We start from the raw sequence: 25,156 nt of genomic DNA, 5'->3' as shown, positions 1-25,156 counted from the left end.
TTAGAACTGATGGAAATTAACCATGCGAGAGGTGTGCCTATTTTGAATGGTCAATTTGGACATTTCACATGAAATCATCACCCTTTTGAGACTTTAGCTCCTGATTTGGTGACCCATTTTTTTTAGTACTCTTTCTTCAAAATCATCATTCTCTCTTTACCTTAATCGTTTCATTCTTATTTTGAATTTTTTGTCTCCTATAAATGCAAGTTCGGTTAGGGCCTGTTATTCCTTTTTCATTTTTATTTTTCCCTTTGGATATATTTAGTGGGTTTCCCTTCAATATTTTTGGTGCTTTTGTTTTAGTTTAGCTATCAAGATTTGAGGGTTTCCTTAACATAATGCAATAGTGAATTTCGTAATGGATGTGAAAATCATGTGAACTGACTTCTGTTCATCTTCACAGTAAGAGTTAACAGAATGGTCAAGATGAAATACATTTAAGTGTTTTGCAAGCTATTTGCATGAAAGATAGTTTAGTATGTGAAATGACAATTTCTTAAAGTTTATTAAACCTAATGCGTACTTTATTTATTTATCTTCTTGTTAAATTTTCCACATATCTACCCAAAAAAAAATCCCCGCAACTTCATCATCCTTTTTCGATTGTGCATATTTTGTAACTTCACCATGGGGTAAGAGATTAACTTCTTAATTGTATAGTTGTAGATTAGGGGCCTGTCCAATTAAGGTTCCATCTAATTGTATAAATTGACACAATTTCGGTGTAAACTAACATATTTTAGTGTAATCGTAAATTTTTATACAAATTCAGTTATAATTTATGTTTACACCAAAATTGTATCAATTTATGCCAAATGTCATACAACAAGAGAGAACCGGAACTGTAGAGGCCATTTCGTTTAGTTATATCTCCCCCTTTTCAGCCTAGAAAAGAAAAATTTTTGTCGTTGTATTAGTGGACACAACAACGAAAACATCTTTCACTGCTGTCATGCTCGTCAGTACGCCCGTGACTAGCTCAGGACAAAAGCTACCATCGTCAATTGTCTGATGCGAAAAATTTCCAAGTTCCCGTGAAAGGGACTGAACTTTGGCATTCAATAGTAGCTATCACAAGTTTGCCAGCTATCTAAAACATAATAGGCTTTAGTGTTCTTTTCTTTATATTTTCTTTGGGGTCCTTGTTTATGCTTGTAGGAATAATGAAAATTTGTTGGGCTAGTCATAGTTATTAAACTCGATCCGACTAGTTCGCAATTAAATCGGTCAAACCGGTGGATCAGTCATGAAATCAGACCGACTTAGCAATTGGATTAGAGTTGTAGATGATTCATTTCGAACCACTTGACCCGAACGAATGAACCTGTGACCTATCAAACCCGGCAGTTATTGATGAACCCATCCGATTTTGAAAATTTTTTTGAAATTATCTTTTTACCCAATTTTTTAATTTAACCAGCCACCCCAGCATAGGCATTGTCGTCTTTTTGACAATTAGATGAGAAAAATTGAAAAGGGATCTGGAAATTAGGGTTTTTTCTTTTTTTGACATTTAGTTTATTATTTATGCTTGTGTATAATATCAATATAAATTTATAAACTAATGACCGTGTATGAGTATGGCTTGTGTTTATGAACTATGAAATATGAATAGGTTATAACTTGTTAACATCTAAGAATTTCTGTACCTATATTATAATCTATATATTTATTTAATTACATTTTTTATTATATAGTATGATCCAACTATTCAACTAATGAATCACGATTGAACCACCAACCCGGTCCTCTATCGGGGTTGATGATTGGGTTGGTTTTAATAACTACGTGGCTAACAAATTTTATTGGAAATCTCAATTGTCTCTGTCAGTTCCATTTTGCATGTTCATATCAAATGGCACATAGATCAATAAGTGAATCGCGTTAATGGACACAGGAGTCAAAAGGTTATTCTATCAAAAAGAAAAAAAAAACGATGATCATATTCTAAATTTAACTCATACTTCAATATTAACAGAATGAGTTTCTTTTTTTTTTTTTGTTCCTTTATATGTTTTGGTAAACAAGTGTCCCCCAAGTTTTGTAGCATATTATCTAAATATGTTCGAACTACCAAACTTCTTTGTGCAGATATCTGCTTTTTTTTAAAAAAATTTCTCCATTAATTAGTTTTCAAAGTATGAAAAAAGTTTTTGTGCCATAATTTGAGGACATACTTATACTCCGGTAATGTCAAGAATCCTATTATATTTTTTAATTTTTTTGGATGCGATTGATTCTATTTTACATCAGCTCTTACTCTATACTAGGGGAATGAGGGAGTTAAAAGAGGTCAAGGAGACTGAACCACTGCCGGTTTAGCGAAATTTTTCAGAAAAATCTGGATTTTTAGAATGCAAGGCAAGAGATTTGATCTCTTAACCTATACTCAAATAGATCTTTAAATGTCACTTGGTGGCCAACTACTCTAAGAATCGTTGGTTTCGAGAATTCTATTATACACATGCTAAATTTTCGTCTTCAATTATTGGAAGAAATTTTAGATGTTATACTCAAATCCTAATGCCAAATGATGTATCATTAACTTCTATGTAGGAAAGGAAGAAATTATGCCTCAAATTATTTTCTTTCTTTTCACTCTTTGACAGAAGTGAAAGTATGAATTTGAAAGATATAATTGGGTGCAGCACCATAAAAACAAAATGAGCTACTCAATGCTCTAATTATATTTGGCTTGATAAAAGTTTGTTCGAACTTGAATCCTCAACTAATTAAACAAATTTTGAATAGCATTTTGTATTTGATATTTTTGTAAGCTTGACTCAATTTTGGCTCGATTAGTATAAAATTGAAATTTATAAGTAAAACAACTCAAGTTAATTGAGCATGACTTCAACTTGACTTGATAAGAACTCATTTTAGTTTGACTTGATAAATAAACTTGGGTGTTTAGTTTGATTAAGTGCATTTACACTCCTAATTAGGCGAACCAGAAACTACCCTCATTTCATCACATTTTAATAATTAGTACTTATCCAAATAATAAAAGGAGAGGAGAGGTATGCTGCACAACTTTTTCATGGTTGGGTGATGAGTTGAAATTGTCGGTTGAAGAATTAAATGAAGTTTCCTATTGTCAATCATTATCGTATTGTTATCAATCTGATTACATAGCCCAACTACTAAGTGAACAATTTGGGGATATGACACAAAATATTGTCCCAAATGAAAAGGAGAGATATGACATGGTGATGCTACTTTTTCCAGTTTTATGGACTTATGTGCACAAAAAGCAGACTCTTTCAGTCGGCAAGTAATGCAAGTGCACACTTCCTTGTCCTCAGTTTATCGGTAATTTAATACATTCGTCGTTTTACGTGTTGCAGTCTCTCAAGTCTTGGCGTTTTCAATTGATTCTTGGATACAGTAAAATGAAATAAAGAACATACTTACGAGTTTTTTTGTTTTTTCCTGATTTTGTGGTGGACAGAATTTTGTTTGAATGTGTTGATATTGAAATTTTCCATTCAAATCACTGGAGGAGATTAAATTCATTTACTCTGCAATCCTATAATCCATTTTTTAGCTGCTTATCAATTACTCTATATCCACTTGCACGCTATTAGGATAGGTTACAATGGGGATATTTAATAAAGATAAATTTTTAAGTGATGAATAGGCTGTTTTAGAAAATTAAATTTTGTTTAAAACACCATCTACAATAATTCTAAAAAAAAAAAGAATTGTGGGTTAAATTGAGTATCATAAAAAAAACACCAAAAAAGAAGAAAGTACGTTAAATTGAGTATCATTGCAGGAGTAAGTACCAATGGTGGGTGAAATTGTGGGTTTTAGGTTGCGGGTGGTGATGGGAAAAGGTGATTTTTTGTTAAATAGGAAATGTTTTGAGTGTTTTGAAAAAATGTCAACATTTTTTGAAAAAAAATAACTACAGTAATTTACACTAGATGCTACTTGAACTGTTAGTTTTTTAACAAGTTTAATTATAGAAACATCAAAGATTTTTTAAAATTTTTAAAATATACATCTCAAAATACCTAAAATCATAAAAAAAAAAAATCTTTCATTCTTTTCCTTTTTCTTTTTCTGTCTCCCACCTCAACCAATCTCAACCCACCACCATTAACGGCTCACCACCATCATTGCTGGTATTGGCAAGGGTGGCGGGGGTTGCACTAGGCGAGGGAGAGGGGAGTGACAGGGGAAGAAGGAGAAGGAGAAGGAGAGAAGAGAGGGAGGAGGAGGGGAAAGAGCGACTGAGGGAGGGAGGTGAGAAATAAAAGAACAGAAAAAAAGAAGAAATTGTTAGTAACAATACTGGTCAAGGTGTCAGTAAAATTTTATATAAATATTCAAAAAATTAACCATTCAGACAAGATTTAAATTTGACAAACACCCAGAAAAATATAAGATAAATGCTAGAAAAAATTTGGGGAGGTATCATGATTACTATTTAACACGTGAAATTTGATAGTACTTTCCAAGTAACTTTTAATAATATAAAATCAAATTATGAGTAATAATTGGACAATTGTACCCTTAAATTACCGCCAATTTCTACTGGATTATACGGGCAAATATTCAAACTAGATAATTTGTTACTTTGTTAAGCCCATTGTTGCTTGATGACTTTTTCCATTAACACTTAACAATATGTTTTTTTTCCTCAAGAATATATGGGTATTGTGTAAGATGATTTCATAAGAGGGACAAGCATGTATTTTACGCCTTTACAAGCATTTCTTGCAACTCCAGTCACTTCTGTTGAACAGTTCCATCTTCTGTGCAATCCAATTGTAGCAGTGAAATACATCAATTTCTGGCATGCACATCTGTGACAGTGATTGCCCTTAATCTATTTCTGCACCTGTCCCAAGCACTATGAGTATTACTTGGTAAATTCTGCAAGATATGAATGTGAAGTTTGGTAGCTCATTTTGATACTTTACAATTGCAAGTTTGCAACTCAAGTTCAGTCTTTGAGAGCGATAATGGCAGAATCAGCACATATTCGTAGTCTTCTGGTTTTCATGGTTTTCTATCTGGTTCATTACTCAGACCAATCGCAGCCTTCTCAATATCAAGCCCTCTTGAGAATCAAGCACCAGCTGAACTTTCCTGCAGAGATAAGCAGCTGGACTGAAAATACAGACTTCTGCAACGGTGAACCTAACTCCTTTTTAACTCTTGTTTGCTATGAAGATAGCATAACTCAGTTGCATGTTGAAGGAAATAGTTTCTTCCCTCAACTGTCTCAGGATTTCTCAACGGTTGACCTCTTCTTCAACTTGCTTAGTCTGCCAAACTTGAAAGTTCTCTCCTTGGTATCCTTAGGCTTGAGGGGAGAATTGCCTTCAACTATTGGAAATTTGAGTTCTTTAGAAATAGTGAATATTAGTTCAAATTACTTTGAAGGAAGCATTCCTACAGAGATTTTTAAGTTGAAGAACCTCCAAAGTCTTGTAATGGATCACAACAAGTTCACAGGTCAGGTTCCGGATTGTCTTGGTAGGCTACCACTTTTAGCTGTTCTGAGTTTGAAGAATAACTCACTCCGTGGTTCAGTACCAACTTCTGTATCAAGTTTAGAAACTCTCAGGACTCTAGTGCTTTCTACTAATATGTTATCTGGGGAAGTGCCTAGCCTTCAGAATTTAGCAAACCTTCAAGTTCTTGATCTGGAAGGTAACAAACTTGGACCTCATTTCCCAAGGCTGCCCACCAAATTGGTTTCTTTGGTGCTTAGAAAGAACAATTTTATTTATGCAAAATTAAATGAATTGAGCTCTTTTTTTCAACTACAGAATCTGGACATTTCTTTAAATCAATTTGTTGGCCCTTTTGCACCATCTCTGCTCTCCTTACCTTCTCTAACTTACTTGGATATTGCTGGGAACAAATTCACTGGAAGGCTTTTAGAGGGCACGTCTTGTAATGCAGAACTTCATTTTGTTAATATTTCATCAAATCGTTTGACGGGGGTTTTGCCAACTTGTTTAGAATCAAATGCTAAGAGTAGGACTGTCCTGTATGCTAGGAACTGTCTGTCAGAGAGTTATCAAAATCAGCATCCTTACTCTTTCTGTCATAACGAAGCTCTGGCTGTTAGTGTCTTACCTCATAAGCAGGAAAAGGAAACGCATAGTAAAGCAGTTCTTGCGTCAAGTATGGTAGGAGGGATCATTGGAGCAATCTTACTTCTTGGTCTAGCTTTGCTGATTATCAGAAGGGAATATGGAAAACAGAAAATAAATAAAGTACCTCACGCAAGACTAATAATGGAAAAAGTTTCACCAGCTATCACACTGAAGGTTCTCAAGGATGCAAGTACGTTCTTACACTCTTCCTCAGCATTTCTGTTTATCCACATTTGCTGCAAAAGATGCACGCTGTAATTTGTCTCAAAGGATAGAATATCCAGCTAAAATTATCGTATATGGATGTAAATTAGTTTTGTTATTCAGTTACGAGTATGTGTGACTGACAACTCAAAACTGGTTAAGTTTCATTTGCATACATAATTTACTGGCATGAGGTTGTCATCCCATTCCACTGAACTGTGGATTTCTGATAAATTTCTTTGTGCTGGACATGACATTGCTTTATTGACAAGAGGAGTTGTGTGATCATGTACAAATAAACTTATAGAAGCTTGAAGAAAGATATATATATATATATGCAGATGCTTCAGAAGCAAAGCCTATTTTTCATACTTTTCCACAAGTTGGAAACCATCGTCTCATCACAGTAATTTTGATGCTGGCTAAGTAAAATAGCAGATTCAACTAGGAAGTCAAGACTTGATAAATGTGTCCAAATAACCTATGCATCTATACAGCAGATTAAGCTTCCTTTCTTGACAGGTTATATATCTGAAACAAGGAAGTTGGGACCACTTGGACTTCCCCCTTATAGAACCTTTGTTCTGGATGAGCTTAAGGAGGCTACTAATAACTTCAGTGCATTAAATCTTATTGGTGATGGTTCTCATGGACAGGTAATGGATCAAATAAGATTGGTAAAAGGTTACTCTTATTTGATACAGTTGATAACTTTACACTCGGTACTTGAGTCTTTTTGTCCTGACCAAGGAGCTTTATATCATTGAGACGTTTTATCCTTGAGCAAAACTGCAATAATACGTGAAGTTGGCTCCTATCCTGCAATCTGTATGCTTGCTGCCTTAATCTATGACATAGTAACTGCTCTGCATTATGAGGGAAATTCAACCAACTATGCCACATTTCAATATTTAAACAGATGTAAAGATAAAGTAAAATTTATCTTTTGTCCCTCTTCAGGTAAGTCTGGTGTTTCAGAGACCTAAATAATCATATTGAGCTATTGTATCCCTTTACTTTTTTGCTTCTGTGGAGTAAACACATGGTAATGTATTTTTTTATTTCTTAATTTCTATTTGACGTATATTTTGTACTGACCAAGGAGCTTTATATCATTGAGAGGATTTATCCTTGGGCAAAACTGCAATAATACGTGAAGTTGGCTCCTGCCCTGCAATCTGTATGCTTGCTGCCTTAATCTATGACATGGTAACTGCTTTGCATTATGAGGGAAATTCAACCAACAATGCCACATTTCAATATTTAAACAGATGTAAAGATTAAGTAAAATTTATCTTTTGTCCCTCTTTAGACAAGTCTGGTGTTTCAGAGACCCAAGTTATAGATGAAATCCCTGTGAAGAAAAATAATCATATTGAACTATTGTATCCCTTTACTTTTTTGCTTCTGTGAAGTAAACACATGGTAATGTATTTTTTTATTTCTTAATTTCTATTTAACATTGACGTATATATGTACAGCCTTCTTCATCATGATATAGTATACAAGCTTTTTTGTGAATGTTTGTTAGTGGTTTTGTTACGATTGAAATCAGTTATTCTCATTTTTTCAGTTCTATAGGGGTATTCCCATATCTTCATTTAGTGTAACTGAACATTCTTGCGTCAATGCTAAATCAGGTTTACAAAGGATTGCTCACAGACGGTACTCTTGTTGCTATCAGATGCTTGAAAATGAGAAAGAGACACAGCATCCAGACCTACACTCACCATCTTGAGCTAATTTCAAAACTTAGACACAGCCATTTAGTTAGTGCTCTCGGCCACTGCTTTGATTGCTACCCAGATGATTCAAGCGTCAACAAGATACTTGTTGTATTTGAACATGTGCCCCATGGAACACTTAGAGGTTTTGTATCAGGTACAGCTACATAAAATATTTCCCACTTCAAGCCACATTATCCTATCATTGGAAACTTTGGACAGTATAAGGTCATTTGCTCAACTGGCTATATGCATACCACTCTTATCAATTTCTTTTTCTTATTTAAACTATCCCTTTTCTGGAGACTGCAGCTAACCAACTTCTAGTCTCTTAATAGGCTGATAGGCAGCATTACTCAAAAAAATGAAACATTAAGACTTTTATTTCCTGTAGCAGTATGATCCCACTTGGGTTCTAAAATTCTGTGTGCCTGACGATGCTTAATTTGGAAATGATTATGATGTGTCTGTTCCATCAGGAGTTATTCTTGTATTTTGGATAAATTTTATTAAACTGTTTACTGCAGAAAAAGTTTTATGCAATCAATCAACATTCCATCAAATCCACAGATTTGCTAGTCCTGATTGTTTTACATGTCCAGCAGTACATAATATTTGCACCATCTTGGTGTTCTTTGAACTTTTTATAATTGTCAAAGCTGTTTTTGTTTTTCTTGTTTAATTTGTTTTTTTATTTTCTCTTTTGCGTGTTTGTATCTCCACTGCTACCAGCATTTTCTGCAGATGGCCATCTGCAACAAAAATTGACTTGGACACAGAGAATGGCAGCTGCAACTGGGGTTGCTAAGGGAATCCAATTTCTTCACACAGGCATGGTGCCTGGTATATTTTCAAATCAGTTGAAGATAACAGATACTTTGATGGATCATGATTTCCATGTGAAGATTAGTAAATACAATCTGCCTTTGTTAGCTGAAAATGGGAGACCGGTATGAAAGAAAACCCTGTCATTTTCCCTCGATACACATAAAGAGAAAGACTGATCTGCTTGACTTGATGAAACTGCATTCATTTTAATAGGAACCACAAAAACTGGGCATTGGATCTCTAAATTGTTTTTCTGCTAGTCAATAGAAGAAATTGCTGACTTTCCTCATTTCTCACTCTGTTTAGGAATGTGTTACTATTTCTTCCATTGGATCAAAGGAAAAAGTTGGCCACAGGTAAGTTCAAAATTAACTCATTCTAAAGCTTAGGTGCATCCTAGCCAATTGACATGTCGATATTCATTCTCTTGCTAGCTTTTCATCTTTTGATAAAACTTACAAAAACAGAAGGGTACTTTCTTTTGCTTGAAACCAAGAACTTAAATTATTTTATTGGCACAAACCGATGTGTGAAGTCTCCTCTATCTCAACCTTGGCAACTTTTTCTCTTTTATCACATGTTTTGTATTGCTCTATCAATGCTTTATTGGTTTTTTTAAAAAAAATTTGAATGTCACCTCTGTTAATAGTTGAGAAAGAGATGCACAAAAGACATTGCATCAAATTTACAGCGTCTATACGGTTTCCAGTTTCTTGTTGCAAACAAACACTTATCGAGAGGTATTTAGGAGAACAATGATAGGTGAATTCCTATTTGTCATAGACAGCGTGACAACGTCCACTCCATATAGTTTGCTAAGCTGTATCCAAGCCGTACTTCTTTTATGCTAATAATTCCACATAATTAGTGTATTGTTTACAAATGATATGTACATATCCCTACCTCCATGATTCTATTATGTCGTGCCTAACTAATGCCTGAATGTCTCTTGCAGGTTAAGGTATGAGGAGAAAGACGATGTATTTGACTTTGGTGTAATTTTACTGGAAATCATCGTGGGAAGGGCAATTGTATCTCAAAATGATATAAATGTGTCCAATGATATTGTAAGTACTCTCTTTTAAGAACTTAAATCCTGTTTCTCCATTTTCACTTGTTTGATTTTATAAAAGAGTTCTGATGCCATAGAATCTAATATGTGCCCCAAAAGAAAAATTCTATGGCTAAGTGCTGAAAAAACGAAAGAAAATAAAAACACTGAATTACCTGAACATTCCTAGCTGTTCCTCCACAATGTCAAGAGCTTGCTTTAAGTGCCATGTTATTACTCTTCCAACATGATTACATCCATTATGTCTATGGATATATGACACTCAGATATTTGGAGAAACCTGCATGGAAGAGCTGAATGCTTGAGCGGCTATAATAGTGATTTAACACAATCATAAATTGCCCTCGTATTGACATTTTTGGCGGGGAACTCAGAAAGCTTTCTAACTTGAAAAGTCATTTGATTATGCAGTCTTGTTAACTTTATTTTCCTTTGCAGTTACTAGTGAGTTTAACAGCAGATGACATTGCTCGGAGGAGTATTGTTGATCCCATTATCAGCAAGGAATGCTCAGATGCATCATTGAAGATTCTCATTCAGCTTTGTCTAAAGTGTCTGTCAAATGTGCCATCTGACCGGCCTTCTGTAGAGGATGTGCTCTGGAACTTGCAATTTGCAGCTCAAGTTCAGGATTCATGGCATCGTGACTCCAGCAGCAACCATGGATCACCAATTCACTTTTGTTGAAAGAAGGCTATCAGAGTAAAATCTGTCAGAAAAGCACGATCTTATGTACAGTTGTAACATAGTACTGCTTCACAACTCGGACAGCTTATCAAGAACAGCTCTCTGATGCTCACTTTTTTTTTTTTTTTGTGCACGACAACATGAATGAATGGTTTACTTTGTAGTGCCCTGTTACCTTGAGAGAATCCCTGCATAAGAGAAGGCTCCACAGGCCGTGACAACTACAGTATTTATAATGGATTTACCTACTAATTTTTTTTCTGACATGTACCAGGCCTACTAATAGACCATCTCACAAATAGGTGAGACTCACATCGTCTACTTGTGAGATGGTCTACTAGTGGGAGAGGGTCTATTATAGATGCTTTCTTTTAATTCATAATTGGTTGAACAAGTGATAATAGATACTTATTTGAGTGTGAACCATCCATCCATAGCTTATAACTTCATGTTCGTGATCATTAAGATAAATCTAGAATCTACATTTAAGGGGAGGATTGGATTGAATAGTAAAGTGGAAGGATTTGTAAGTAGGAGATTATGGTTCAAAACCTCCCATTCATCCAAAAAACAATAAAAATCACATTTATGATTTTGCTGTAGGAATTGTGATTTGTGGGTAGAGAAAGGTAGAGAAGTCTAACGTTGAATAGGGTTAAGGCAAAGTTTACGAATTTTCAAGGGTCAATCAAGAGAGATTGTTAGAAAGTCTTGCAGTTTTCCCATGAAAACCTTTTACACAGAATATACGTTAAATTTAATGTTTGTGCACAAGTTACAGTTCTGAGTGAACAGTAATTGGTAACGAATTGATCAAGCTAAAGGGCTGGAGCCTCTCCTCCAATATAAAACCATGCCGATGGCTAAAAGCCTAAATTGCTACTTAAGTGCTCAATAAGGCAGTATACATATCGATGGTGAAACTTAAGTTAACTACAGCATTAGCATAAGTCACTTCTTCTCTCGCTATCCGGACTTCGGAGGTCCTTAGTTTCCACTCTGGTGCGATGGGTGTGTCCTTTGGACGGTTTCTTTAAGTTGAATTCGGATGGTTGCTCTACTCTTCGAGGTGGGGGTGGTGGTGGAGTGATTAGAGATTCCTGTGGAAGGCTCATTCTGGCTTTTGCTGATTTCTTTGGTCCGGTAAGTCCCCTGCAAGCGGAGGCACGTGCGCTACTTTTGGATCTTCAGTTAGGGCGACAAAGGGGGATATTGCATTTAATTGTTGAATCTAATTGCCTCGTCTTGATCAGTTGTTTACGGGGGGAGAGGGAGGTCCAGCGGTTATTCAGCCTGTCGTGCGTGCGATTCGGAATGCTGTTCCAAAGTATCATCAGTTCAAGCACTGTTACAGAGAGGGGAATGCTGTGGCTGACTCACTGGCTTCCTACGGTACTGCGCGTGGGTCCTTCGAGCTCTTTACTAAGGCTTCTCAATTACCGTGTCGCACAAGAGGGTTACTGGCCTTGAATATGTAGAACTTTTGTAATTTTCGTTTCTCGTTTCGGAGGTAAGGGTGCGACCTTCCTCCCTACATTGTATTCTTCGGCAGCTTGAATAATAATATGATTTCAATTTAAAAAAAAAGTTAAATTGCCAAAAGAAAAATAAGTCACTTCTTCTTCTTCTTCTTTTATATAAAAATTTGATTGTGCATTGTCCCTGACAAAATGAAGCTTCAGCAGCTGACTCGCAACTTTTACAAATACTCTCTTTGTTGAAGTATCTTTTAACTTGCAATGGGAAGCTTTCCATGAACAGCAATGCTATTTACATCTTTATGTTTAAAGAATTATTCAACTCTATTCTGTTAATTTGGCTGAGTTGACAACCGTATCTTTAGAAAATTGAAGTGTTAAAAGAATAAAGAAGATAATTTCCTCAGGATGACAAATTCTATATCTTCATGGAAAAGACCACAGCTGAATCTGTTGAATATGCCATGCCTACAAAATTTTCTTAAACATAGAACAACAGTCCATTTTCTAAGGTTTACAAATGCTAACAGACAAGAAAACAGTTCCACACCCAACACCGAGGCTAAAGATCCAGGAACAATATGCAAAACCAATTGCTAGCACTAATACGCGGTAGGAAAATCAAAATGGGTTCAATTGATACAACAGCAACAGGGGCATGCTCGTGATATTTTATCTCCAATTAGATGTTTGTCTTGCTTCTATGTCCTGTAGCCTGAGGGTTACAGCTCTTTTGTGTGCTTCCAGCCCCTCAACATCAGCCATGGTGGCCACATAAGGACCAAGATTCCTCAGGCCTTCTTCTGTTAAAGACTGCACCGTAATGTACTTTAGGAAGGAGTCTAAAGAGACACCACCATACATCCTTGCATAGCCATAAGTGGGAAGTACATGGTTTGTTCCACTTGCATAATCTCCAACACTCTCAGGAGCCCACTGCCCTAAAAATACAGATCCTGTACAAATTATACACATAAATTCTTCAGCAACCGCTTCTTCAAACGCTACTTTTTTACATTGCCAAAGGAAAAGCAAACAGAAATTGCACCAGGGCATTGAGAAAAGGTACCCGCATTTCAAATTAAAAGCCTGATCATTGAGCAAGTTCTTTTACAACCAAAAGTGGATGTGAAAACATAATGAAAGAGGAGGAGAACTGAAAGGTGTTGGAAAATAAGTGCTAGAGTAGAAGATGATGGAAAGAAAATGTATTAATGAAAAAGTTTTACTTATTAAACATAATCTACAACACATTTGTCTTACTAAGGAAATACAATGACACAATATGGTAATTGTCTGTTTCAATCATAGCAACAAAGAACAAAGCTGACATGAAAAGCAAGAATTAGAGGGATATACGGGGCAAAGAAAAATGTGTTCCACCTGCATTCTCGATGAAACTTTCCCACTTCTCAGCATCTTCCACATTGATGATCAGATGTTCAGGCGCATACATGTTTGAGAAATTTATGGCCTAATATTGCAAATGTTAGGATCTTATCCTCAAAAGCAAATGCAACATCATCACTAGTAGGGAAAAAATCAAAACATTACAAAGAGAAAGAAAAGTTACACCAAAAGATCAAGGAATAACATACATGCGCTTCAAAGTATAATTTCATCTACCAAGTTTTAGCTGTCATCCATTAGAATTTTAATCCTATAAAAAAAATATACTATAAAATAAAGGACTGCGCTAATTAGGAGTTTAGAAATGTGGACTGATAGCCATCAAAATCCCTCTACCATACAATTCTCAGTCCCCAAACACCCACTCCAAAATTTATATATGAAATGAAAAACCAACCACACACAGGCACATTTACAGTTGACACTGACTCATGGTGGGCTTACTAAACAAATGAAACATGCTTGAGCAAATATAAAAGTGCTGTTTTTTGAGCTTTGCCATATAACCTCAACAAGAAGTCCAGAGGATTAAAAAACTAAAGCAGCTTTCTCTGAGACTCATTTGCAATTACAAGTAGTCATAATTAGTGGACCCAAGCCAAAGAAACAACAGCTTTAATGCTGTCATATGACCATTTCCTTGTGGCCACAAACTAACAAAAAGAGATCCTAACAAATTGAGATACCTTTTCTCTTTTTTCATTTTTCGATTCTTCTTTATACTGTGAGATTGCAAAACCATAATATCAGAGCATCTAGTGACTAGCTTCATAAATCGGATGGACCAAAATACCATTAAACTAACAAGCACTAATAGCGGCTAGAGCTTAAACTTTTTCCTCGAGCCAACAAATGTCAAGCCAGACTGTCAGAAAAACATGAACCATTTTGTAGCTTCAAAGAAGATCCTCAAATAAAAGTGTTTTAGACAATTCTTCAGTTGAGGCATATTTGCTTCTGAGACACACTTATGGTCAAGGGTATCTTTTACTTGGATTGTAAAACAATCCATTGCCACTGTACCAACTCTTCTACTAATTTTATTTGTTTATTTATCACTGATCTTGTAAGTTTCCCCAACTAATGGTTGCTTAAATTTCATATGGATTCCAAGGTAAAAAAATTGTTGATATTTGACCTCCATATGCAACATCAACCGCTTCTTATCCAAATTTCTGTTAGAAAACAACAATCTCTAGTTGCACTAGCAGAATTCATGACTGTTTCTTCAAAGCCCCACCTTATCATAAACTTTATTGAAACCTAATTAAGGTACTACAGGAACCAATTCAAGAGAGCAACCTTACATGTTTGGAAAGTTATCAGCAACAACATTCTCATTGATGCTACTTCTTTAAAGTTTTCCACTTGGATGCAAGTAAGAATGAAACTTAGCTGGCTGGCATCATGAGACCATCTAGATCTCCATCGCCCATCATTGATGACGGAAATTTTCAGATCTCATGCTCACAAAGATTTAAAAATCAACATTTCATAGTAGAAACTCCATAGCCTCAAGAAAACAAAGGCTCTAGATTTCATGACCTCTTTTAGTACGTAATACCCTTATTCGCCACAGAATCTGGCAGCTATGTTTTTATTGTGAACATCTAAAGATTCTTTCAGTAATAATGTGCCAAGAATCGACAAAAGCAGGTCAAACTCAAAAGTCCCAGCCTCAATAAACTTGATGATTAAGTACAAAAAATATGCTCATATGTCCTGATAATACTTGGAACACACTATACACCAGTATGACTAAGATAATTTCAGCAATAAAAGTCCCAGCCTCGATAACCTTGATGAATAAATACAAACAATATGCTCATATGTCCTGATAATACTCGGAACACACTATACACCAGTATGACTAAGATAATTTCAGCAATAATTAGACACATTTGTTAGACGAGCTGAGAAGTATCAAAACCACAAGAATCACCTTAACTATTGCATTATCCGAAATTTTTTCTTGTATTTCATTATCTTTTTCTTCTGTTGGAAACCTAATGCAAAATCCCAAATGTAAATTGAATTTGATTACCAGAAACAACGAACATCTGCACAATCCATACAATGTTTCTGGGGCCAATAAAGGTTAAGCAGTGATACAGCCCCTAAAGACAAGTTTACAACAGAACACGTAGGCATTGATCGGCCCCTCATCTGATAGTTTTAATGCTTAATATATCACCATTGAACAAAGAAATTATAAAAAGAATCAGGTTTTGACTAAAAACATTTCTAACTTTAAGTTTTGGTAAAGCATGCCACATAAAAGTACTTTTTGAATTTAAATCAATAAAAGATTTTTGAACTTGTCTGTAATCACAAATCTTCTTTCTAAGTCAATCATATTGGCACATTCAAACTTGAGACTTCCAAGTACAAACAGCTAGCAAACTAAGGTACGGCGCAATTTGTGTAGACTTCTCTATCAATTGTCAAGCATAACTGCAGTGTTTCTACAATGGACAAAACTTACATCATATTGGCCACATAAGGCTTTTTACAGACAAACACAAAGTCACAACCCAAAGATTTGAAACAAGAAAACATACCTCAACCATATTGCGTGCTAATACTGTGAAGCTGTGGCTGAGTGCTTTTGAAGCAAACTCCCCTCTAGGAAGGCTTTGGCATTGTTTGTAGATTTCCTCATGAATCACATCTAAATTAATGCCATCCCCAGCAAGTACCAGAACAACCTGGCTATCAGGGCCGTGTTCAGCCTGAGATGAGTAATTTATATCTTCAGATTCAGAAAGGAATCAAGTTAGTCACAGAGACATTTTTCAGTTGTCCATTACTTTTCCTAGGCTCGTCTTGAGCTCTCATATGGATCAGTACAGTGGTTTGATTGATTACAATGATCTAATTGGATCAATATGTGACAAATCTGCTTTACCTAAAATTTCCATGACTTTTCCATCTGCATTCATCTGCACATACAACAAATTCGACATCAAAGATTCAGGGAGTAAGTACCTGGGAAAGTAAATCAGACGCTATATGGACAGGACTTGCGTGTTTGTCAGCAATAACAAGCACTTCAGATGGTCCAGCAGGCATGTCAATAGATACCATAGCCTCACTGTTCTGTAGAGAAAGTAGTGGGATTAAATAATAAACAAAAAGGTAGTTTAAATAGCAAAAAGAAAGAGGTGATCTCTCAGACTTTAGTCACTCATGAAAACAGTTAAGGATGAAAGTTAATGGAAAATTCATCAATACCTGCAGAATCATTTTTGCAGCTGTGACATACTGATTTCCAGGCCCATATATCTTCTCAACCTGCAGTTTTCCATGTATTATTGAATCAGGTAGATACTGAAAAACAAGTGCCAGAATTTCTGTAGTAGAAAGCAGAGCCACCAAACAGGTTGGGACACTGAAAACAGATTTCAGCCCAAGGGCAGAGAAGTCTCATCTCACCCTTCCCTCAAGGAGCAACTTTGCACTTATAACATTTAAAAACTAAAATTAGAACTCCACTAGTTTGCCCAATACCAAGCACTTCTGCACCTTGGAGTTTCAGGCATGTTTTCTGCTTCTTTCTTATGATGCTTGTACAACAACTAGATATAAGGCTATAGCAAAAAGCTGGAAACCCCTGCTGATGGCTGTATCTCTACTATACCAGTCTATCTTCTCATGATCTCCCAATTATAGTATATCAGTTTCTAAAGAGGCTTTGGCAAGCAAAGTTCGAGTAAACACCGGGACAAAAGACCTGTATTGTCCAGTCCTTTCAGCCCCTTAAATCAGTTCTTTAATTGCTGTATAGTTTGTCAAAGATTGTCAACTAGGAAAGTAATCAGAGCTCAAAAGCTGCCGTACCCCATTATGGGTGATAGAATAACTTAATTGTATGAAACCAACTTTGATGATATACTATTTGATTTTTTTTCCTGTTAACATATAAGCATCAACTATTATCTAATGGCGTCCCCATATACTTCACTATTAGTTCATTTAACTGATAACAAGAAGAATTTATGCATGACAGGACAAGTTCATTCAGACACTACACCACAATCAGATGGATACACTAGTCAACAATCAACTGATGTTTTAGATGCTTCCATTTCCTGATCCACAGGCAGGACCCTGTACTTTAAAGAAATACAACAAAAACATTCAACTTGCAAGAAAACTTCAGTAGACATATGTAGCATATAATGAACTACCAAGAAAGCATATGTAGCAAATGCTTATGGAAGTTCAAACCACTACAAACCAAAAGAGAACACCCATCGCTAAATTCTTAAAAAAAAATGTGGCTGGACAAGAATATGGAAACTGATACCTTGGGACAAGATTCTGTCCCCCAAGCCATTGCGGAAATTGCCTGCAATAGTTAAAGAAATAATAACAGCACAATGTTATGAGCAACTTGATTCATCAAGTTTCAGGAAAACATACTGGTCAATATGCATAATATTAACACCAACTTTTCACACCTGAGCGCCTCCAGCTTTAAGAATGTGTGTAACACCAGCTTTTTTAGCACAATACAGCACTTCCTAAAAATTGCATCAAACAACTGTTCATTGGTTTGCAATTAACACTCAGTGAAGATGAAAATAATCATATCTAATACCTTACAAATGCTTCCATCCCGAGCAGGGGGAGTTGCAAGTACAACAGTTTTGCACCCAGCAATTTGAGCAGGCTTATTAGAGGAGAAACCATATATCAACCATATCTCAGTCAACTTGAGAAAGCCAATATGCATGCATAATCAGATGAACCGAAAATTGAACTAATACAGTAAACTTAATCACCATACAACTGAAAGCATCAACGCTGTTGAAGGCAACACAGCAGTTCCTCCAGGAACATAAAGACCCACAGAAGCAATGCTCCTTGCTACACGTTTACACCTGACACCCTGACAAATGGCAAAATTGAAGATTTTCCAAAGTTACAGGAATCTAAATGTAGTTATATTTTCTCCAAGAACTAGAATAGCAAATGTAAGCAACTTACAGTCATATTCTCAATGATTTTTTCACCTGGCTTTTGTGCAGCGTGAAAGGCAAATATGTTATTATAAGCCACATCAAATGCTTCTTGAACAGCCTCCTCAAGCTGATTGAAAGAAGTGAATTATAAGTTAGAAAATAGCATAAGAAAAACCAAGGTAATCAAAATCACATAGAGAAGAGAGAAGTGCTTGGAAATTGTGAGATCCCTCCAAATAAAAAAGGTGGACTTGGTCTAAAAATAAAAAGACCTCAAGTAAGTGATATACCATATAGATGGACAAACAAATGAACAATTATGTATTCCATATGTGCAGAGTATACAGGTTAAAAAAAAAGTGTATGAATATACATATGCATCTATAGATAGCATCTCAATGAATAAAATATACTAAAAAATGTTTAATTTTCTTGACTTATATAAAGTAAGTACCTCTGGATCTGGGAGCTCATTAATATCCTCAACTATATTGTCCAATTCAACTTTGTCAAACCGTGCAGTATATCTGCCATTTAAGTACAGAAAATTTCACAGCACGCTCATTGTAGCTAGTTCTAAGAGTTTGCAAATAGCCACTACAGAAAGCAAAATGAAACTTTTTCACTGAAGATTAAAATCTTGAAAACACAAGGTTTAACCTTTCTTCAACCTTTAATTATTAGTTATGCTTTTTGGAATATAAAAGCTACCACTGTATCTTTATCCTAATTCACTGTAGAGGCAAAGAAACTAAAATTGGTCAAAGCAGCCCTTAATAGTTCCCACTGTGTTGGCAAGATCATCTACTGCCCTGAACACTATTCTTTTCCTCAACTTCCCCCCCCCCCCCCCAAACACAAAAAAAGGCCAAAAAAACCTTTCATGTGCATAAATAAACTTTTTACAGTAACAAAAAAGAATATGGAGATTCATTTGTAGGATTAACAGAGGAACCAACTCTTTAACAGCAGCATCCCCTCGACCACGCACATCATCAACAATGGGCTGAACCTGAAAATTTTTATGTGCCAAACCACCAAAATGCTCAGTAAATAAGTTGATGAAAAGAAAAATAATGCAGTCAAAATTTTCGAATAGACATCAAAAAGTAATTTATCAAAAGAACTGACATCAAGACATAGGCTCACCACACTGAAAATTGAAGAGAAATCAATACGGGGACGAGCTTTTAAATTATCAACCTCTGACTGATTAAGGTCTGATAATCTATAAGACCTCATTGAGCACTTCACAGTGTGGAAAAATGATCCTGTAGAAAACATCAAATGAAGCAGAGGATGGAAGAGAAAAATGAGGAAAACCATATCATTGAGAAGAAATTATATCTTAATTTGACAAAGTGAAGCATTGAGAATCATATACAAGCAAAATAGAGGATTACAGAGTACTTTTAACTTCAATACTAGAGGGATTAACAAAGCAAATTAATAGAAACGAGAATAAGGACAGAAAAGGCAAAGCAAAAAGGTGCAATCAGAAGAAACTTTGAGAATTGGGTCAAAGTTGAATTAGCATTTGCTAAGCAGGTAAGCTTGCGTAAATGGTATCCAGAGTGTTGCTGAGTATCACAAACATAGAAAACACAAATGTTACATTGAATAATTACCAAAGATGATGCGTATATTAGAAACAGATTTTCCTACCAAAGGCAGAAAACAACACACACTGCCGACAAATCAAGAATCACTTGTATGCTCCCAAATTTAACAAAACCAGTAGTCAAAAACAGTAAACAGCTATAATGGGCCAATTCTTAATGCAGTTCCAAATCATCCGATCCCTTACATTTTAACCCTTCAGAAACAGGCTTAGCCAATACCAACCTAACTTCTTGTATCCCACATCAGAAGCAAGTAGTTGAAGTTTGGAAATGCATCCCAAATCATAGAAACTATATACAATAAAAACTCTATAAATTAATAACCTTGGGACCATACCAATTCTATTGATTTAAGGAGGTATTAATTAATCGACAAATTAATAATTTATTAATTTATCGAGTGTACTTACAATTAAAAAAAAAACTCATTTAATCAACTAATGTTATATTAATAAAAGGAGTCTAAAAATCTAAGAAATATAAACCAATCCATATCTAATTGATTTACAAGTATAATTTAATTCTATTAATATCTTCAATGTACGTATGTAACCAATATCATTTTTCTGTTATCAAGAGATCAAAAGGATTAGGAATACTAAATGATATATGCCCACTTCCATTTTATTAAATGCATACAATGAATCATATTAACAATATTATGTATATAAATGACAAGGAAGTCTTTTTTATAATAAATAAATATAAAGTTTTCTCATGTACCTCAAACTATGGCTACCCATCTAAAAGGTGACTCATATTTTCGGAAAATATGATATATAATTTTAGTGAATTATTAATTTATAATATGAATGGGACCAAATAGTTATTTAAGGTCTTCAAAAAAAATTATATACAGAAACAACAGGCAATACAACCATTTCCACCAACTTCTACCCATAGCAATCCACATTCCACATAAATCACTTAAATCTCCATTACAAAAGAACGCAAAATTAAATAAAAAAAAGGAAAGAACATAAAATTAAATAAAAAAAAACAGCTTCTTCCCTCAATGCAACAATACGGTGGTATTGACGTCGGCAACTTCAACAATATGAAAGCACATTAACTAGGACTAGGGGGCTTTGATCAGGTAAACCAATCTCACAAAATCCAAACTTCTATCCAAAAAATAGAATCAAATGGAGTTCTATCTGTTTTCCACATAATAATCCTTTTTTTGGGAAAAATTACTAGAAGGGTAGAATTGTTTACCTGATTTTGGTAGATAAAAAGTTGGTTTAGTAATTCTACTTCGATGGGCATCAAATAGTCCAAAATTACTAGTACAAAATAAACCACTGCTCTTGTTGAAACACAGAAGCCTACAATCCATCATCACCTTTTATACTGAAATTCAATAAAAATTCACATAAAAGAAGAAAAAAAGGGATGTAATTAGAACAGCAATTAACAAAGAAAACGGAAAAGGGGAAAAAAATTATTGGCTCCAAGCTTACCAAAGAGTGACTGAGAAATGCTATTTGGAGGACTGGCCAGACGAAATGATAGCTTATCGTGGGCTCTAATCCGTCCCTCTCGCTTCTTGAATCCCACCCTCCCCTACTTAAAAAAGTTAGAGAAAAAAGAACCGAGGTAATTTCTTGCTAAAGCTGAGCCCCAATTTGGGATTGCCTGTTTGTGCGGCGTCTGTTCGTGTCCCTCCGTGGTGTGTGTTTTGAAGGCAAAAATTTGACCGCTGTGTGAGAGAGAAGGAACAGGAATAACGCATTAGGTTTGCCAATTTAATAACTTTGATGCCCTCAAACTTTTTGATACTAGTTCATTATGACCCATAAATATTTCAAGAAAGTATAAAATCACTCATAAACAATTCCCAAGTTACAATTTTACCATTAATTATACAACTTTTTATTGAATGTAATCCTTACTTTTGGATCTAAACTTATCAAAACACATGTAAATTGTCAACTTAAGGAAATTTTTTCATAATACTTTATTTATATGTAATGAAAATATATTTATGACATTATCCGATTCTTTGGTTTTTTTTTTTTAATCTTAAGCCAGTCGATCGAATCCATTGATCCCTGACTCCTGAGTTCGGCTGAGTCACCATTAGATTAAAGTTTCAAAACAATTAAACTAAGAGTTAATGTTATATACACAAATAATATATACACTATCATGATTAGATGCATGATATATTAATAAAATTTGAAATTAAAATGCAAATTAATTATCATGCATCCATCAGTGACAGTTGTCAGGGAGAAACATCTCAACAGAGTCCATTGAAAGTCCAATACATAAGTCAGGAATCCAACTTTGATCCAAAAATTATTAGATTTCAGGCTCTTATTTACATATTAAGGGCTTTTTCTCCATTTCTCGAACCAATATGACACATCTTACTTACATATTTATCGCTCTTTCTCCATCTTTTGAACCAATGTGAGACATAACTTTTTACTCATGAACCTAACAAATCTCCTCTTTCCATGAGTAACTCCTCATATTAAACCCAAGTTTACAAACCCTTTTTTGAACTCATTTTGATACTCAATGCAAATCTACCTTAATATTTAAAGTCATACCTTCTCCCAATCATGGACCCACTCTTTTTTAACATCCAAACTGGATTCCGGACCCTTGTCAAACGTTGGCTTCCCCTGCTAAACCCAACATTTAAAGTCACATCTTCTTTCAATCATGGACCCACTCTTCTTCAACATCCAAACTGGATTCCGGACCCCTTGCCAAACCTTGGCTTCCCCTGCTAAACCCATGGAACATCTGATCCAACACTAGTCAAACTCCTTGGCACTTCGGTCCACCACTAAGAAGAAAATTTTTCATCGACCCAAGTCTAAGAAGAATTCATTTGCCCATGAGTAGTCCAATCTCGCAATGAGAAACTTTGATACCACTTGTTAAGGAGAAACACCTCGAGAGAACTCATCAAAAAGTCTAATATATAAGTCAGGAACCCAACTCTAACCCAAAAGCTTAATCTGTTAGGTCTCGGAACCTTACTTACGTATTAACCGCTCTTTTTCCACCTCTCAAACCAATGTGGGACATAATTTTTTACTCATGAACATAACAATAATCTATACATACACTATTACTGTCTAGAAGATCAATTCATAAAACTGAGTATTTAACCTCTCAAATTTGAGAATGTTTTTAGGTGAATTTATGTGATATCTTTAAGTTTATAACTTCGAGTACTCCATGATCTTTCTTAAGTGCAGTTACCATGAACTTTTGCACAAAAATTATGTTGATTGTTTGTGTTAAGTATGTCGAATTATTGTATATTTTCTTTAAAAAGATAAAATAAGGTTTTTGGTTGGTAAAGAAGAAGAAGAAAAAAAAGAAAATAACATAAAAAGAAGAAAAAAAAAGAGGACTAGCCAAAAATCAGCCATCCCTCACAATTTAGACAAATCGTGAAAGCCACTAGTATGGCTGAACTCTGCATGTTGTAGTACTAATAGCTAAACTCTGGATGTAGTAGTGTGGCTATTGCGGCAGTAAAATGCCACACATTACAATAGCTTATAAATATGGTCCCTTCAATAGAGGAAGGCCACTACTGCCTCTTTCAATGTTTTGAAAACCGGACTGGACCGGTCGGTTCGATCAATTGAACCGCGAACCGGCCATGTATTCGGTCCGGTTCAATTAAAAACCCAAAAAATTAATTGAATCAGTCAAAATCGGGAGGTTCAACCATTTTTTATTAAGTATTTATTTTTAAAATAAATATTTTAGTTTTATTCAAAATTTTTAATACTAAAGTGAATAAAAAATTATTAAACCTTTGAATCAGGGTCGAACCGATTGAATCGATCGAACCGTGAACCGGAAGGTTTTCCGGTTCACTCTCCGGTCCGGATTTAAAAACATTGGCCTTTTGTGGTCTGTCGCACCTTCTGTGGTAGTGTCGGTGATGAGTGGTGATAGTGTGATAGTCTGGTTAAAGGTTTAAAGAAGAAGGTGGTTTCAAAAAGGGAATGCTTTCTGAAAAATTTTGTAGCAAGATGAGTCAATGAATTTTAGGAAATCATAGGTCAATGAAAAGAAATCAAAGTGCTATTTATTTTGTTTAAAACTAGAGTCAAAATACTATTCCTAGCATAAATCCTTATCAATCAAGTTGACAAAGATACTTGGAGAGGTTTGCCAGCATTTTTGTAGTCTTCCATTTCCATGTGCTTGTCTCTTTTTTTATTTTTAAACCCCCTTCTGATTAGGTGAGGTGCAAGACTCGAGAAACATCAAAAGAATACCACTTCTCCTTTCTTTCATTTCAGTGTCTGTCTCTAAGCCCTTTTTTCTTTCTCGTTTTCCTTTTCTTGTACCTGTTCCTCACCTCTTTTCAATTCTTTCTGATTGACAACAAAATCAACAATATGGTTGGGAATTTTTTGTGACAACCCCATTTTTCCTTAGGGTGAACCCTAGGGTATCGGCGGGCCGCCTGCTTAGCTCTCGCCTGGGCTCAATACGAGACAAATTTAAACTTAAGGGTAAACAACCAAAATAATAAAAGTAGATACAAAGAAAGTCTGCTTCCTTGAATAAACATTCAAATCTTACATCACAAGTTACCAAAAGGTATATCAACTTTCCCCAAAAATACAATCATCAAAAGGTCAACTAATCAATTACATCCAAAATTCTAATCAAAAGTGTAACCAAGTCGGCTTCTCCAAAATTCTTTTCATTCCGAGCTCTTGTTAACAAAAACAAACTAATGGGGTGAGCTAACGCTCAACGAGGCCAAGAAAAACATGCAAACACATAGTTCAAGTAAGAATAACACTTGTACAAGAAATATAGCTAGAAAGTTCAAGTAATTCATAATTAACAATAAAGCACACTCAATAAGGATACAGGAGCTCTTAGGAGCTAGATTCCACTTGCTTTGCAGAGACTCGATCCAATACCTCCACGTGATGACACTCCGTCAACCGGGTAGGTATCAAGTCCGTAGAACTCCACTTACTTCCCCCATCCTTCATTTCTCCCTCTTGGATCCGTAACCAAACACTCACTGGGAGGGCAAT

General features: G+C 35.3%; 2 protein-coding genes across 7 annotated transcripts; one reads left to right on the top strand and one right to left on the bottom strand.

Annotated features, from left to right (window-relative positions):
- Positions 1 to 4,687: 4,687 nt before the first annotated feature.
- LOC113732601 (probable inactive leucine-rich repeat receptor-like protein kinase At3g03770) lies at positions 4,688 to 10,901 on the top strand. 2 transcript variants are annotated; one of them, XM_027258502.2, is made up of 7 exons: positions 4,688 to 6,312; positions 6,849 to 6,982; positions 7,967 to 8,207; positions 8,795 to 9,000; positions 9,185 to 9,234; positions 9,834 to 9,945; positions 10,389 to 10,901. In XM_027258502.2, the coding sequence occupies exons 1-7, from the start codon at positions 4,977 to 4,979 to the stop codon at positions 10,635 to 10,637; spliced, it is 2,328 nt and encodes a 775-aa protein (XP_027114303.2). In that variant the 5' UTR covers positions 4,688 to 4,976; the 3' UTR covers positions 10,638 to 10,901. The 2 variants fall into 2 exon arrangements, with proteins under 2 accessions (XP_027114303.2, XP_071936744.1); XM_072080643.1 differs by having other exon boundaries at positions 4,690 to 6,312; positions 8,783 to 9,000.
- A 1,612-nt stretch (positions 10,902 to 12,513) lies between these two features.
- On the bottom strand, positions 12,514 to 21,831 carry LOC113732599 (histidinol dehydrogenase, chloroplastic-like). Of its 5 annotated transcripts, none has more exons than XM_027258497.2 (15): positions 21,578 to 21,830; positions 21,333 to 21,467; positions 19,642 to 19,763; positions 19,452 to 19,504; positions 18,947 to 19,019; positions 18,518 to 18,619; positions 18,318 to 18,419; positions 18,129 to 18,200; positions 17,989 to 18,051; positions 17,835 to 17,876; positions 16,760 to 16,819; positions 16,514 to 16,624; positions 16,087 to 16,257; positions 13,499 to 13,589; positions 12,514 to 13,071 (listed from the first exon to the last, which is right to left on the bottom strand). In XM_027258497.2, the coding sequence occupies exons 2-15, from the start codon at positions 21,454 to 21,456 to the stop codon at positions 12,788 to 12,790; spliced, it is 1,470 nt and encodes a 489-aa protein (XP_027114298.1). In that variant the 5' UTR covers positions 21,457 to 21,467; positions 21,578 to 21,830; the 3' UTR covers positions 12,514 to 12,787. The 5 variants fall into 5 exon arrangements, with proteins under 5 accessions (XP_027114298.1, XP_027114299.1, XP_027114301.1 ...); XM_027258498.2 differs by having other exon boundaries at positions 19,452 to 19,498; XM_027258500.2 differs by lacking the exon at positions 21,333 to 21,467 and having other exon boundaries at positions 21,578 to 21,831.
- Between the last annotated feature and the right edge of the window lie 3,325 nt (positions 21,832 to 25,156).

Source organism: Coffea arabica, chromosome 2e (genome assembly GCF_036785885.1).
Source record: "Coffea arabica cultivar ET-39 chromosome 2e, Coffea Arabica ET-39 HiFi, whole genome shotgun sequence".
Lineage (NCBI taxonomy): Eukaryota > Viridiplantae > Streptophyta > Magnoliopsida > Gentianales > Rubiaceae > Coffea > Coffea arabica.
Note: the sequence above shows the minus strand (reverse complement) of the source record. Positions and strands in the feature narration are given on the sequence as shown.